The sequence below is a fragment of the Carcharodon carcharias genome, chromosome 3, assembly GCF_017639515.1.
Source record: "Carcharodon carcharias isolate sCarCar2 chromosome 3, sCarCar2.pri, whole genome shotgun sequence".
Classification (NCBI taxonomy): Eukaryota; Metazoa; Chordata; class Chondrichthyes; order Lamniformes; family Lamnidae; genus Carcharodon; species Carcharodon carcharias.
This window is the reverse complement of record NC_054469.1, coordinates 83,542,062-83,558,013: the sequence shown is the minus strand read 5'-3', so window position 1 is coordinate 83,558,013 and position 15,952 is coordinate 83,542,062. Positions and strand designations below refer to the sequence as shown.

At 42.7% G+C, this 15,952-nt stretch overlaps 1 protein-coding gene across 1 annotated transcript in view; it reads right to left on the bottom strand.

Annotated features, from left to right (window-relative positions):
* Positions 1–15,952, bottom strand: part of LOC121276200 (E3 ubiquitin-protein ligase HECW1-like) — a 527,663-nt gene that overhangs the window by 287,428 nt on the left and 224,283 nt on the right. Inside the window, exons 7-8 of the mRNA XM_041184341.1 lie at positions 6,560–6,660; positions 3,738–5,141 (exon numbers count right to left, since the gene is read on the bottom strand). Coding sequence (XP_041040275.1) covers positions 3,738–5,141; positions 6,560–6,660 — 1,505 coding nt within the window. The remainder of the gene's footprint in view (positions 1–3,737; positions 5,142–6,559; positions 6,661–15,952) is intronic.

The window sequence follows — 15,952 nt, the reverse complement described above, 5'->3', positions numbered from 1 at the left end:
TTCATGATTCCAACTTTCAGCATATACTACATTCACTCAACAGTACAAAACCCATAATGCATCTGTTTCTTTGAAGCCTATCCCCCTAGTGACAATAATGCTCAGAATGCCTTAAGGCATGTGCCACATTGTGCTCCACCTGGACAGGGCACACGATTTACAATCATGAAGATAAACTACATTTTTTTCAGATGTAAGACGCATCTTGGAAAGACGAATAAGATACCAGAGGGCAGAATTTTTCCCTTGATGGTCGGGCGGGCCCCACCGGCTTGGCGGTGGGCGGGCAGCCAAGCGCCGCTGCCAAAACAGGTCCCACCGCCATTTTAAGTGCACGGGCCAATTAAGGCCCGCCCAGCCGACGGGAAGCACTATGCGCTTCCTGTGCAGGGGCGGGAGGGGGGATTCCCCAAATGCCAGAGTGTGCTCTTTTGTGCACGCACACAAAAGAGTGCAATCTCCCTGAGACTAAGTGCAGTCTCAGGGAGATCGCTGAAAGTGTTTGAAAGTTTAAAAATAGAAAAATAAAAAAATTAACATGTCCCCCTCACGTGACAATGTCACAAGAGATAGGTCGTGTTAATAAATATCACAGAAACTTTATTAAAGTTTTTTAAAACTGACATGAAGCCTCATCCCGCCGGTGGATGAGGTTTCATGTTTTTTCAGAAGCCCGCTGGGGCTCCTGGCCTGCCCGCCAACCCGCAGCTGATCGTGCTGTCCCCCCACCTTCCTGAATATTTAAATGGGGCGGGATGATGTCTGGGGTTCCTCCCGATGTCATCCTGCGTCATTTTTGCGTCGGCGAGCGGGCCCCGCCCCCAACTCAACAACGGGAAAATTCTGCCCAGAGTTTTTTGTGATTAACAGCAAAACAGTTATTTGTAGGCCACCCGCTTGTAGGTGTTGCTCCCTATTCGGTTCAAATTCATGGACTACATAGTGGGAAAACCATCAAAATATTTAAATTAGCTGATCTCACTTAATGGGGCAATGCCAGCTTGGAGCGCCACAGTTACACATGCCAAAAAAATCACACTGTCAACCTCCTACTTAATAGAAGCGTTTTTCAAAAGGATTTGTTTGGGACACAAGTCAAATACTATCCTTTGTGTCAATGGACATGTTTGTGTGTGCATATAACATATATAACATAAAAATGCAATGAATAATACTGATCTTATAAAATACCAGATTCATCAGCTCATTATGAATGGCACACAGATGTACTTGTTTACAGTGTTAATATATGCACTGCACAAGATATCCACTCCTGGCCGCAGGGTGTGGCTCACATGATTTACACCTTCGCTATACCACAAAATATTCAAAGGAAAGAGAGTGCAAATCAGAGATTGCACATTCCCTCACCTGCATTGTCTACCAATGTGGCCTAACTTTGGGAGCACAGGAGTTCTGAATTTACTCTGTTTACAGACTATGAGTTCTAAAAGTCTGTGATGGTCCCTCAATATGTTCAGCTGGCATACTGTGTTCAGTTCTTGGCACCACGCTTTAGGAAAGATGTGAAGGCATTGGAGAGAGTGCAGAAATAAAGCTAACATGCAAGTGCAGCAAGCAATTAGAAGGCAGGTGGTATGTTAGCCTTTACTGCTAGGGGATTCGAATACAGAAGGAGCTCTGAAGTACCGTTTGCAGTTTTGGTCTCCTTACCTAAGGATATATGTCAATAGAGGGAGTGCAACAAAGGTTCACCAGACTAATCCCTGGAATGGCAGGATTGTCCTATGAGGAAAGATTGAGGAGACTGGGCCTGTATTCTCTAGAGTTTGGAAGAAGTGACCTCATTGAAGTGTACAAAATTCTTACAGGGCTTGACAGTTTGGATACAGGAAGGATGTTTCCCATATATGGGGTGGTCTAGAACCTGGGGACACAGTCTCAGAATAAGAGGTAGGCCATTTATGACCAAGATGAGGAGGGATTTCTTCAGTCAGAGGGTGGTGATTCTCTATCCCAGAAGACTGGAGGCTCAGTCATTGAATATGTTCAAGGCAGAGGTTGATAGGTTTCTAGCTACCAATGACATTAGGGGATACGAGGATAATGCGGAAAGATGGCATTGAGGTAGAAGATCAGACATGATCTAGTTGACTGGCTGGACTAGCTAGAGGGGCCAAATGGCCTACTCCTGCCCCTAATTTCCTATGTTCCTAAATGATTCACAAGAATGGTTCCAGGGATAAGAAACTTCAGTTATGAAGACAGATTGGAGAAGTTGGCATTGTTTTCCTTGGAGCAGAGAAGGATGAGAGGAGATTTGATAGAGGTATTCAAAATCATGAGAGGTCTGGACAAAGTAGGTAGGGAGAAAATGTTCCCACTTGTGAAAGGATTGAGAATGAGAGGGTGCAGATTTAAAATAATTGGTAAAAGGAGCAAAAGTGACAGGAGGAAAAACATTTTCAGGCACGAGTGGTTGGGGCCTGGAATGCAATGCCTTGAGAATGTGGGGGAGGCAGGTTCAATCGAGGCATTCAAAAGGGAATTAGACTGTTACTTCAAAAGAAAGAATGTACAGGGTTATGGGGAGAAGGAGGAGGAATGGCACCATGTGAATTGCTCATTCAGAGAGCTGATGTAGACCACGATGGGCTGAGTGGCCTCTTTCTGTACTATAACAATTCTGTGATTCTGTGATATGAGGATTTATTTATTTCAAATTATTTTATATATATGCACTGGAAGACCCCAACATGTGCTGGAGTGCCTGAACAGTGCTCCAGTTGTGCAGTACCTGCTTGGAATGGCCATGGAAGTGGAGTTCTCATTTAAAAAAATAGAAGTTTTTTTTTGTTCTGTGGCCCATACCCACCCTTCCCTTTCCCAGTCTGCACCACTTTCCCTTTGCTCTAGGTTAAAATGTTGGTGTTTCATGGGCAGCCAGCAGCACCTTACTGGTTACTGGTACCTAAAACTCTAACTCCTGGCTTATGGCTTTCACAGTGCATCATGAGCTGCACATCAATAAAAAATACGCATGCTATTTAAGGGGCAGTAGCCTGACGGCATGCACTTTGTTGTGATCTGTTCTGGACTCCTTCATCAAAGAGCAATTTTCTTCCTACGAAGAGGGCAAGTTATTTCTTTTAAATTTATAAATAATGGTGTTTGCAATTCTACAGTGAGAGTGCCAGACTTGAGAAGTATGGCCAGGATTTTACAGCCCCTCCCACCCGGGGGGATATTACAGTCCCGCCAAACGGAATGGAGATTTAAATAGCTCGCCGGGGGGAGGACACACCGCGGTGGGGCTGTAAAATCCTGGCCTATGAAATATATTGAGTTGAGGTAGCATATGGGAAGGCCATAGGCATCTCTTGGGACTTAAGTCATTGGTGTCAGCTCTTTCCTCGCTATTCCTGTATCTTTTATCCTGTGCACTATTAATAAAGATCACTTTATTGTTATTTGGGCAGAGGTAGCTACTTGCCATTTACCAACAACAACCTCCAATTGTAATTCTAACCATTTAGTAACTGGTCAGTTGAGTTACAGGTTATCTACTCGAGAACATATTAAACATAGCTCTCTGCATCCTACTAAAAAATGCTGCATTATTGATAAGAGGAAGAGGGAAAAAAAGAGAAAGAGATGAAAATGTGTTTTTAATTCACAGATGTATAAGCTGCTCCTTATTGTTCAAACATAAATGGCCAGTGTTAGCATCAAAATGTTACTATTCAACGTACATATGCTGTATAGCTGACTCTAACCTTCGATGCTGTTGCTCTGTCCTGCAGCTGACTCTTCATTTACCACAGTCCTTTCCGATGCTTGGGCTGCATGCTCTCCTGGCCACTGAATAATGCTGTCTACTTGCTCCCTCTCACAGTACTCAGGGCTATGTCCTGAATCTGGCGCTGACTCAAATGCACTGTTTTCATCCTCCTCTTCTTCTTGTGAAGAGAAAACTGTACTTTCAGACAACCGTGCGCTGTCAATTGAGGAGAACCTTGTATGGTTTGAGGAGAAGTGATTTGTACCATCATAGCAGGAAGTGCTTTGGTAGGAAGTGCTGTAACAAGAGGTACTGTAACAGGAAGTGCTGTAACAAGATGTACTGTAACAGGAAGTGCTGTAACAGGAAGTTCTACAACATGGTGTATTACAGATGTCCCATTCATTATTTACCTGCTGTGCAGTATTTGTCTCAGTCTCACTTTGATTTCTTTGTTGATCTTTCTCTAGAATCTGATCTAACTCAGAAAGATGTTCAACTGATGCACTGCGAGGCAACATCCTTCGCCCGACATTGCTGGGCTCACTTGAGACACTACTAGTTTCAGGCTCTGGTGTATCTCTTTCACTAGGTGCATTTTTGTCCTCAGGTTCTTTTTCCAGTGGCTCCAAGGAAGCAAATTTGTTATTTATCTCTTCAGGTGCATCATCGCCATCTAGCTGAGCAGAAGGCAAGCTATGCAGCAGGCGATGCAGTGTAATGTAGTGGGTCCGAGGAGTTTCTGGCTCCCCTGAACCACAAGCTGAGGCAATCACAGATTCCAGCTCGGACACCGGCAGCGAGAATGGCCTAATTTTCCTCCTTACTGTTCTTCTCAATATCAATGTACTGTCTTCCTGCCGAGGTAAAGCTTCGCTATTGTCAACACCAGTTTCATTCCCTTCTACTTGACAGATATCTTCAGCAACAGCTTCGACATCAAGTACTGACTCACCAGAACACACACCTTCTACTTGAGTGACAGTGGTATCCTCTACCCTTTCAGTCTCAGAACTTCCATCCAAAACAGAGTCAGCTTGAGGTTGAGATAAATCAGTAAGGGAAGGCTGAGAAACTTTTGGTATAGACTCCCCGAGATCCAATGTATCTATTGGGAAAGGATTCTCTTTGTCGTGCTCATTAACTCCATTCTCATTCTCAATGGTTTGATCTAATTCACTGACTGGTGAACTCACAGCATTCCTACTGTCTGGACTCTTTAAATCCATGCCATTCATATGGCTTTCACTTTCATTCAATTGCTCAACCACTTCTGTTGCCAAGTTTGTAGCACCAGCTCTCTGGGACTCACTGCAAGCCTGCTTTGTTAAGTCCATCATCTGATTTTCCTGCTGTTCAGCTGATCCTGCTTCGTTACTGGCTGAAATATCTTCATCATCTAGCAAGTGTCAGATACAAAAATTAGCAAACAAAAGCACCTCAACATAGATTGTCTGTATACTTACATTTATTTTGAAAACAACAAATGCTGGAAATATTAAGTACTGGTAAAAAGGAAAGACAGATCACAAGGGTGATTAAAGAATACTGCCTACACTTCTCAGCAGCACATAGTGTTCCACACATATTTATTCATTTCTACATCTATCCCTATAACCTATAAAATCAATACTTAGGCCTTTAGGACATGGGCCCAAAGAAATGACTGAAATCTACTCCCTACCACTTGGCGTTATTAGTTCACAGTAATATTCTTTATAGAGAGAAGGTGGTCAGCTCTACGGAGGGGAGATGTGTCTCTGAATGAACAACCTTTGAGGATTAGGAAGTAATTATGCAGTAATTTCATCAGGACAGAAGCATAATTAAGTCTAAAGAGTTGGAGAGATTGTTGGGAAAGAATTGCTTTAGCTGGAGTGAGGTGTGACAGGCGGCCACAATCCACAGTCCAAAAATTTTGGATGAAGGAAGGAAGGGATTGGCCTCATCCCCTCCCCATTGGCTCATGAAACAGTTGGATTAGAGACCACATTTTGGTTTATGGTTCTGCTCCTCCTGGCTCCACAAAAACGCTTCCACAAAGCATCCAGGGTCTTTTCATGAGTGGCCACCACATCTCATGCATTTGTACATGAAAATTACAAACAAGGTGCTACAGCTGGTACAGGACTCCAGTTTAAAACCGGCCTGTCGTGTGGAACATTTTCAAAGATGGTTAGAAGCATTTGGTGGCAGTTAATTTGGCAGCTACAGGAATAGGGTGCTGAGTACTAACCAGGCCATCTAATCATCACACCTATACATACTAGTTTTGTTCTATTTTAAGAACATAGGAACATTAAAAAAGCATAGAACAGGAAAAGAGCATTAAAGCTCTTCCGCCACCATGTATACTCAGCTCTCTCATGGATTCTACCCAACTCGTTCACTCTTCTGATCGTTATACTGATTACAGATGATTCTCTGTTTTGATTCCTGAGAACGTGCTCTGCAGATTTATGCCCAGAATTTTATGGCCCTGTCACGGTGGGAACAGGGCCATGAAATGTGGCGAGCCACTCTAAACTCGATTGACTTCGGCGGGACCATAAAATCCAGCCGGGTGTAAAATTCCGCCCATAAAGTGATGGGCAGATCAAGCAGAACCCAGCCAGTAACACACTCCAATTCCACTCGTTTATGAGTACTTCAACAAAGTTCTTTCTGGTTTCGTCAAAGTCAAACTAAATTAAATTAAATTACTTTCTCCCAACAGTGACTGGATCTATTGTGATGTCTTTCTAAAATATCCTGCCAAAATCAGATGAATCTCTGTAATCAGATTTTGGTTTAATGTGTTAATAAGTAAACAGCAACCTTGATGGATTGAAGATGTTATCTCAAATCGAAACTGCAGCTGTCCGCTAACATGGTCTGTTGGCAGCCTTCGACCCAATGTATAGCTCACCACCCTGTCCCTGAAAGAAAACAAACATGATTATAGGACTCTCCCCACATGAATAATAAAGCAGGATGTTGGCATTTTACTACATCAGTTTGAAACTTGGCCAATGACTTTTTTATGCTTGAAGCATGCAGTAGGGAAATGTAGCACATTCCCATGGAATGTGTTTTTTGGTAAACGTCGGGAAGGTACTGGATGGCAAGCAGTTGCATAAATGGCACTTAAAATTCTCCTTTGTTTGATAGCTATCAAGTAAGCTCAACCAATTAAGCAGATGGGCTACATTATTCACTTGATAGGTTTCTTGTCAGTGAAATTCACAGAGAAAAACCCCATTGTCATTTTTTTTTCTTCTATTACTTGACAGATATGTAAAATGTCCTCCATGGACTGTGCACTGCATCAGCCATTTTGCACTTCCATTTGGGCCTTGCACTTCCACAGATAGCACTGCAACCAAAAGGGAAAAATTCAACAGTTGGTCCTGAGGGCGGTGAATGTTAACTCACAACATATATTTGGAAAGTTATATTTGTATTTCTGTTTGTAATTTAAACAGTTTATGCTTAATTAATATATACGTGATTGCATGTTGAACAGGTACCTAAAATAAAAATAAAAGCAAAAAACTGCAGATGCTGGAAATCCAAAATAAAAATACCTGGAAAAACTTAGCAGGTCTGACAGTATCTGCGGAGAGGAACACAGTTAACGTTGAATCCGTATGACTCTTCAACAGAACAGTTCTGTTGAAGAGTCATACGGACTCAAAACGGCGAGCGGGGAAGCAGGGCCCACTCGCCGACATGTCAAGTGAAGCAGGGTGACGTCAGGCTGAACTCCCGACGTCATCCCGCCTCATTTCAATTTTTGGGTCAACGGGGGTGCAGCCAAATCAGCTGTGCGCCCGACGACCTGTCAACGGCCAAGTGAGGCCATTTAAAAAGCAATTGAACTCATTAAAGGACCTGCCCGTCCAACCTTCAGGTTGGCAGACAGGCCGGGAGACCTGACAGGCTTCAGAAAAAGCATGAAACCTCATCCAAGCGCGGGATGAGGTTTCATGTAGGTTTCTAAAAATTCAACAAGAGTTTAATTTTTAAAGTGATGGACATGTCCCAACTCATGTGACAGTGTCACATGAGGGTTCATGTCAGGGAAATTTTATTTTTCTATATTTACCATTTTTGAATTTGGCGCCAATCTCTCTGAAGCAGCACTTAGCTTCAGGAAGATGAGTGTGCTCTCGGCTTAGGGAATCCCCCCGCTCCCTGTGCATAGCGCTTCCTGGCAGACCTGGCCCGCCCACATAAAATGGCAGCACGCCCCCAACTGGGGGCACCGAACAGAGGCACACCCGCACGTGTCCACACCTGAACTTCTCCCCCAACGGTGGGGGGGGGGGCGGAATTCTGCCCTATCGGTTTTTGAATTACATGAGGTTATCAAACTAACTGATTACAGTAACCACAGCTGAAAGATAGGAATGAATACAAAAGTACAAGAGTTATAAATATTACTAAGAAATCAAAATGCATGTGGATTTTGTGTCACGTGATATGCAAATTGTGAGCACTCAACACCAGATAGTTGAAACTTCTAGCTATCATTACTGTGGAAAGATTACCACATATTCCACAACAAACTCTGCTGACTGCTTTGAGGTACCTGACAGACTTACCCCTTTCTCCACAACCACGTAAGAGACAGGTTGCTTGTGTTACCAGATAAATTGATCTAACCTTGTAACTGTATAAGTTTATAGCCAATTTGAAGAACAACTCTCAGAAGCTATCTACAGCTTTTCAAGCTTTACGCAAAATGTCTGCTTCATTCTTGGCACACATGGTGGACAAAATTCAACGCCCACCCCTGGTAGTGGGCTAGGAAAGTTGGGGGGGAGCAAGGAGGGGTGGTGACAGGTGCCATTAAGTCATCAGGGAAGGCCTGGGGTGGAGAGTTTTGCTTTCCCAACTCTCCCCCTATAAGGCTTTTAAGTGGCAGGTAGCCAGATTGGCCTGAATGTCATTTGGCAAGGTGACCCAGTTAAAGCTGGCAGCCTTCCTGTGGGCTCAGGGGCTCTCCTGATAGGGCACAAAGGGCACCCACAGAATACGGCCACCCCTGCTAAAAGAATCTCCCTCAGTCCTCCACAACAACCAGCCCACCCCCAGGTTCTGGTGAGCCCCACCAAATTACCTGCACTCTGGGGCTTGCTCATTGCTGGTTGGTCCGGGTTTGGCTGCAATCCCAACAGTGGCCACTGTTCCTGCTGGTGCTGCTGGGACTGAAGACCTGATGGGCTCTGATTGACCAGCAGTTCTTGGATGCAGGATCTTTGCCTTTAAAGGCATGGAAGCCCGCATAGCAGGCAGCTAATCGTCTGATATACATTTAATGCCACCGGGGGTTTCCAAAAGTGGCCCTGGTTGGGTTGCTCCCAGCTTTCTAACCGGAGGTCAGTGCCACTGCTGCAGCCATTAAATTCAACTCAGTGTTTATATATCATTACTGACCAGATACATTGTTAATAAATCATCACATCTCCTCTTCTTCCAGGAAACTTCATTAAATTAAACTCAAAATTCAACTAATTGCAAACATTAAATATGGGAGTCATTATTATATAACCATTTTAGGACTATGCAGACTTGTTTGTGTGGAGGGTAAATGCTAACATGCACTGTAGCTTCTACATATTGCATTGTTGTAAGTCTAATCTACCAATAAGCTTATGGATTCTGCCATCGTATCTCCATTCTGGTTCGTTCAGCTTTAGTTTGTTTTGTTTCACTATCCTCAGGTGAAGTCTGTTGTTCCAGTGTTGTTTTGTTTCTTCAATTGGCTCTTCTTCCGCTGGCTTCCTTTTCCCAAATAAAATATAACCCAATGAGGAAGAAAGATGGTAAGAGGGGGAAAAAGCATCCATGGCTAAGCAAGGAAGTTAAAGATAACTTAAAGGCAAAAACTAAGGCATACCAAATTGCAAAGGTCAGTGGCAGGCTGGAAGATTGGGAAACTTTTAAAGATCAACAAAGGGTTACTAAAAAATAATAAAAAGAGCAAAGGTAAATTATGAAAGAAAACTAGCGCAAAATGTAAAAACTGATAGCAAAACTTCTACAAGTATATGCAAGGAAAGAGAGTAGCTAAAGTGAATGTCGGTCCCTTGTAGGATGAGACTGGAGAGTTAATAGCGGGGAACACAGAAATGGCAGAGACGCTTAATCAATATTTTGTCTCAGTTTTCACAGTGGAGGACATTAGTACCACCTCAATAGTAACAGATAGTGCAGAGGATATAAAGAAGGAGGAATTTAGAACAATTACCATCACTAGAGAAAAAGTACTGAGCAAATTATTGGGTTTAAAGGGTGAGAAGTCCCCAGGACCTGATGGCCTACATTCCAGGGTCTTAAAGGAAGTGGCAGTGGATATAGTGGATGCATTGGTAATAATATTCCAAAATTCCCTGGATTCTGGAAAGGTTCCAGTGGATTGGGAAAATGCTAATATAATGCCCTTATTCAAAAAGGGGGCAGGCAGAAAGTAGGAAACTATAGACCAGTTAGTTTAATATCTGTCGTTGGGAAATTGTTAGAAACCATTATTAAGGAAGTAGTAATGGGGCATTTGGAAAGTCAAAATGCAATCCATCAGAGTCAGCATAGTTTTATGAAGAGTAAATCATGTTTGGCTAATTTGCTAGAGTTCTTTGAAGATGTGACAAGCAAAGTGGATAATGGGGATCCTGTAGATGTAGTATAGCTGGACTTCCAGAAGGCCTTTGATAAGGTGCCGCACAAAAGATTAATACACAAGATAAGATCACACGGTGTGAGGGGTAATATATTAGCTTGGATAGAGGATTGGCTAACCAACAGAAAGCAGAAAGTTGGGATAAATGGGTCTTTTTCTGGATGGCAAGCTGTAAATAGGGGGTGCCACAGAGTTCGGTCCTTGGGCCCCAACTATTTACAATCTATGTGAATGACTTGGATTCAAGGATAGAAGGTGCTATAGCTAAATTTGCAGATGACACCAAAATAGGTGGGAAGGTAAGTTGCAATGAAGAAATAAGAATTTTACAATTGGATATGGACAGGTTAGGTAAATGGGCCAAAATTTGGCAGATGGGGTTTAACGTGAGGTTATCCATTTTGGTTGGAAGAATAAAAAGGCGATTTATTATTTAAATGAAGAGAAACTTCAAAACGATTCAGTGCAGAGGGATCTGGGTGTCCTCATGCATGAATCACTGAAAGCTAGTGTGCAGGTACAGCAGGTAATAAGGAAGGCAAATGGAATTTTGGCATTTATTGCTAAAGGAATAGAGTAAAAAAAAGGGAAGTGTTGTTGCAACTGTACACGGCATCGGTGAGACCGCACCTGGAGTACCGTGCACAATTTTGGTCCCCTTACTTGAGGAAGGATGTGGTTGCATTGGAGGCAGTTCAGAGGAGGTTCGTTAGATCGATTCCAGGGATGCAGGGCTTGTCTTATGAGGAGAGATTGAGCAGTTTAGGCCTATACTCGCTAGAGTTTAGAAGGATGAGAGGAGATCTAATTGAGGTGTATAAGATTCTAAAGGGGAATAGACAAAATAGACGTGGAGCAGATGTTTCCCCTTATGAGGTATTCTAGAATGAGAGGCCATAGTTTTAGGCTAAGAAGTGGTGGATTTAATCAGAGATGAGGGTTGTGAATCTATGGAATTCACTATCTCACAGTGCAGTGGATGCCGGGAAGCTGAATAAATTTAAGGAGGAGGTAGACAGATTTTTAATTAGTAATGGGCTGAAAGGTTATGGGGAGAGGGCGGGAAATTGGAGTTGAGGCCGAAATGAGATCAGCCATGATCATATTGAATGGCAGGGCAGGCTCGAGGGGCTGAATTGCCTACTCATGCTCCTAGTTCTTACGTTCTTATGTTCCTCCTTTCTATGTTTCGATGAGGTAGTTCCTTCTCGATTGTAATGTAACTTAAGACATTAGCACCTAACATTTATACAGAACAATTGCAAGTTTCCGTTCACTGTGCTCAGGTAAATGCAGGCTTGCTGGATTTCCAAGTAGTATTTTTTAAAGGATCAAATCCTTGATCATAGTACTTTGCTTAGTTACTGACATTTAGATCAGTTGCCAATGAGTCAAAGGTTGTGGGGTCAAGCTCCACTCAAAGACCTCTGTGTATAATCTGTATAGTACCGATGGAGTGCTGCATTGACAGAAGTGCCACCTTTTAGATAAGATGTTAAACCAAAGCCTGGTCTCCCTACTCAGGTGAATGTAAACGATTCTGTGCCATTATAAGTAAGGGGTACCCCTAGAATCCTGGCCAATGTTTATCCCTCAACCAATACCATCAAAAAATTAGGATTACCTGATGTTTACTAAATGTAAAGTAATAGGACTTTGCAAATTGGCTGGTGTGTTTCCTACAGGACAACAGATTATTTCAAAAATAGTTAATTGGTTGTGAAGTGCTTTGAAGATGTGAAAAGCCTTACATCAATCCATTCCTTTAGTTTATTTAAGCTGTTGTAAAACACCTTACATAATTTGTAGCTAATGCAGTACTGAAGTGGGAAGTGTAGTTGGCTCTCTATGGGACATCAACAATCGCACTCATGACATTGCAACTTTCTACCTCTCCTGAGCACTTGGCATTTACATATCATTCCATCTCTGACCACTAGATGGCTGCATAAAACTTCTGTACATCATTCCACTACTAAAAGGCTGCACTCCTCGGTGATTGAGACTGAACATTGCCTGTTAAGGCCCGAAACATTGAACTGTACTGTTTATTTTCATGATAGACAGGAATGCGTGACTTATTATGAGCTGAGTGTAGTAGATGTCACTTCATCAAGTCTTTTTCCTAAGGATTAGCCAACAGCACTTTAACTCTAATTGGAAACTTGATGATGATTTGGGACTGGATTTTACCACCTTCCATCCCACCTCTGAGCTGTCCCTGAAGTTGGCAGCCCGGCTGCCATTTTGAAATAAATAATTAACCATCAATTGAGCTTGGTACCACACCAATTTGTGGGGAGATGGTGGCTTAGTGGTAATATCACTGAAAGCGTAATCCCAAGGCCCAGGTTAATGCTCTAGGGGGCACAAGTTCAAATCCCATCACAACAACTGGTGCAATTTAAACTCAGTGAACAAAATTTTATATAAAGGTAGTCTCAGTAATGATGACCATGAAACCATTGTCGATTGTTGTAAAAACCCATCTGGTTCACTAATGTCCTTTAGGGAAGGAAATCTGACATCTTTACCTGAAATGGCCAGGGAAATGAGAGATGGGGAATAAATGCTGGCCTTGCCAATGATGCCTACAATGTAAGAACGAATAAATGAAAAAAAATTTGATTGCCTATACTATAATACATACATGGGCAGGAGGGCGGGAGTGGGCCAGCTGTTTTTTTAAGCAAAGCCATGGCTGTCTTTACGAAGGATCTGGTACCTAAAGGGTTAACATGAGACTGAGCATTGTACCACTCACACAGTGATGTGACAAGGCACATGACCTAGAGCTAGGGTCAATCTAGAGACGAGTAGCAATGTGTAAGGACCTAATACGAAGTTCTCTCCATATCTACTATAAATATGTACATAGTTAAGTATTTTTAATAAAGATTTCCTTGTAACTTATCCAAGACTGCTTCATGGGATCCAAGCAGTATCATTCTAGCATAGCGACAACAGAATATGTCATGGTAACAGCAGTAGAATCCATCAATCACGAGGTCCAATTGCAGTCCCAACTTCTGGCATTGTTCGCAGAAGGAAAAAAAACAGTTCGGGCCAGTGCTCTTATTTCCCAATTTTTGCTGGTTTTCCATTTTAAGGTATACAAGCCCAGTTTGGACCAGTATTCTTATTTCCCCATTTTGACTGTTTTCTCGTTCTGGGTTGGGGCTGCCAGTGCTGCGGAGACAGCTCTTGAGGGTGGGATTTCCTCTCATTGAGGTACGGAAGTCCCACTCTCACCTCGTTCATGCCACTTATAGGCTGTTAATGTGAGCAGCCCTGTATAACGTAGGTCAGCTGGTGTCTAACATTACTTCCGGTGCAGGGGCAGGGGTGACCCCCACCCCTCCCCCCAACTACCGTAAAATTCAGGCATTGATTTCCACAGAAGGCTGGTAAACCTCTCCCATGGATGGAAGAAACATGATAAAGTATTACTGAAAAATCAAACAATTTCTTCTCCTGCTGGGGATCATTTGTACAAAAGTACCATATTTTTAATATACTTCTGCATTCATATTATTTGTCAATAGGAGAAAGAGAAAGATTGTGTTTATAATTGGATCATTTAGTCAAAGAATGTGCTTAATCATGTTATAACCCTCACTGGACTGTACTGCACTTTGCTGTCTCACACCTACAAGGGATGTTGGATTCAGTCTTATTGCTTCAAAAACCACTTGCTTACCCTACAAACAATTCTGTAGAGGTGAATTAAGAAAAAATACTGTATGGATGTTCTCCTTGGCTTATTCCCCTTTTACGTGGCAAGTTCAACTGGTGTGGAAAAATGAATTCTAGGAAAAGAAATCTACCTGATATGCATGGGAGCATTGTACACAATATGGATATTACTGAGGGGGAGGAACATATACTGTGATTTTAAAAATTGCAGTTCTGATTTCTTAGGCTAGTCCCCACACAGTGTCCAAAGTAAGTCATTATGGGCGGTATTAAATGTAGGCAACGAGAATTTCCCCTGCTGGCTGGAGAGCTGGCAAGAGACCCTTGCCACCTCTTTTAGGGAAAGCCTGCCATATTAGGTGCCACTCAGACACTTAACTAGAAAGTGACAGGCCTTCCCTGGGATCAAGGACACTGGTAGTGCACATTCTGCCCCCCCATGAGCTGCCAGCCAATCAGAGGCTGGCAGCTCTATTGCATGGCAGAGCCTCGGGGGAGAGGGTGGCTGTTGCCGGCATAACACCTACCCAAGGCTTAGTATCAACGCTGGATCCCAGGCCACAGGTGAGCGATGATGGGAAAGGGTGGGGGGGCCGCATGGTTGGGGTCACAGGGCAGGGGGCATGGGGTCAACAGCAATGTTAAGGGGTGGCCCTCACTGGGTTCCCCCCCCCACCCCTTCCCAATGCTGGGTCCCCAATCAGGCATTAATTGTCCACTAATGGGACTTTATTATCAGCGGAGAGGGAAGGCTGTCCATGGGCCTTCTGCAATGGACTTAATTGGGATGGAGGTGGGTCTCCACCCACAACCCTCCCACCTAAGAAGAGTCATATGGACTTGAAACGTTAACTCTGTTCCTCGCTCCACAGATGCTGTCACACTAGTTGAGTTTTTCCAGCATTTTCTGTTTTTTATACTTTTTGGTAGGCCCAGTTAGGTTATAAAGCTTCTGTGTTCAGAATAAAATATTCTTAACATGCAAATATTTTGCTCACAATGTCATTAAAACTGAATGAAATATTAGAGGCAGTCTCTTAATCCAATTATGAAGACTGCATGCATTCATCCACTTATATTCAGACGATATCAATGATCTAAAACAGACTTTGGGAGGACTTTTAGAAATTCTAAACCAGACACTAACATGCTCACTTCCAATATTAACAAAGGTAAGTCGAGGGTGGTAATCAATCCACTCGCTGGAGGTGAGTCAGTCAGTAAAAACATTTAAGGAGGTTGTATACTTTTATTTTATCAAAGTTTTTATTTTTAGCCGATGGAGGTCATTTTTCCCTGGGTTTGTGAATCCTGGAAGGGGTAAAGGGTGGTGAGAAGGGCCAGATCCTTAAGGCAAGTGCATTTAGCACTGATTGTGGCCCATAAAGAGCAGGAGTTTTTCCTCCAGAACATTGATAAGGTTACAGCAAACACAATGGGGGACATTTATCCCTCCAAAACAGGTTCAATCATTTTATGCTAGCGATAAAGCAGCATGAAATATGCAGAAAGAAAACAATGATTGCAAAAAAAACAAAGTTGAGTAAGGCTACTAAGTTCCCCCTTTACACTAGAAAAACCTTAAAATCCCCTATTACAGCATCAAACTATTTCTTCAATGAAATCAAATTTTCACCCTCACTATCTTACAGATAAATCTATTCCACATAATGATTGCTCCGTGGACAAACATCTGGATAGTGTACTAAATTTAATTTTTATGAGTTTGGACCTTGCCCTATTCTCATCGCCTGGTTAGGAGTATCATTCTGGGTTTACCTTTTTTAATTACAGCCTTATATATATTTATACAATCAGCTCTCCATCTCCTCATTTCAAGGAAAGCCCAG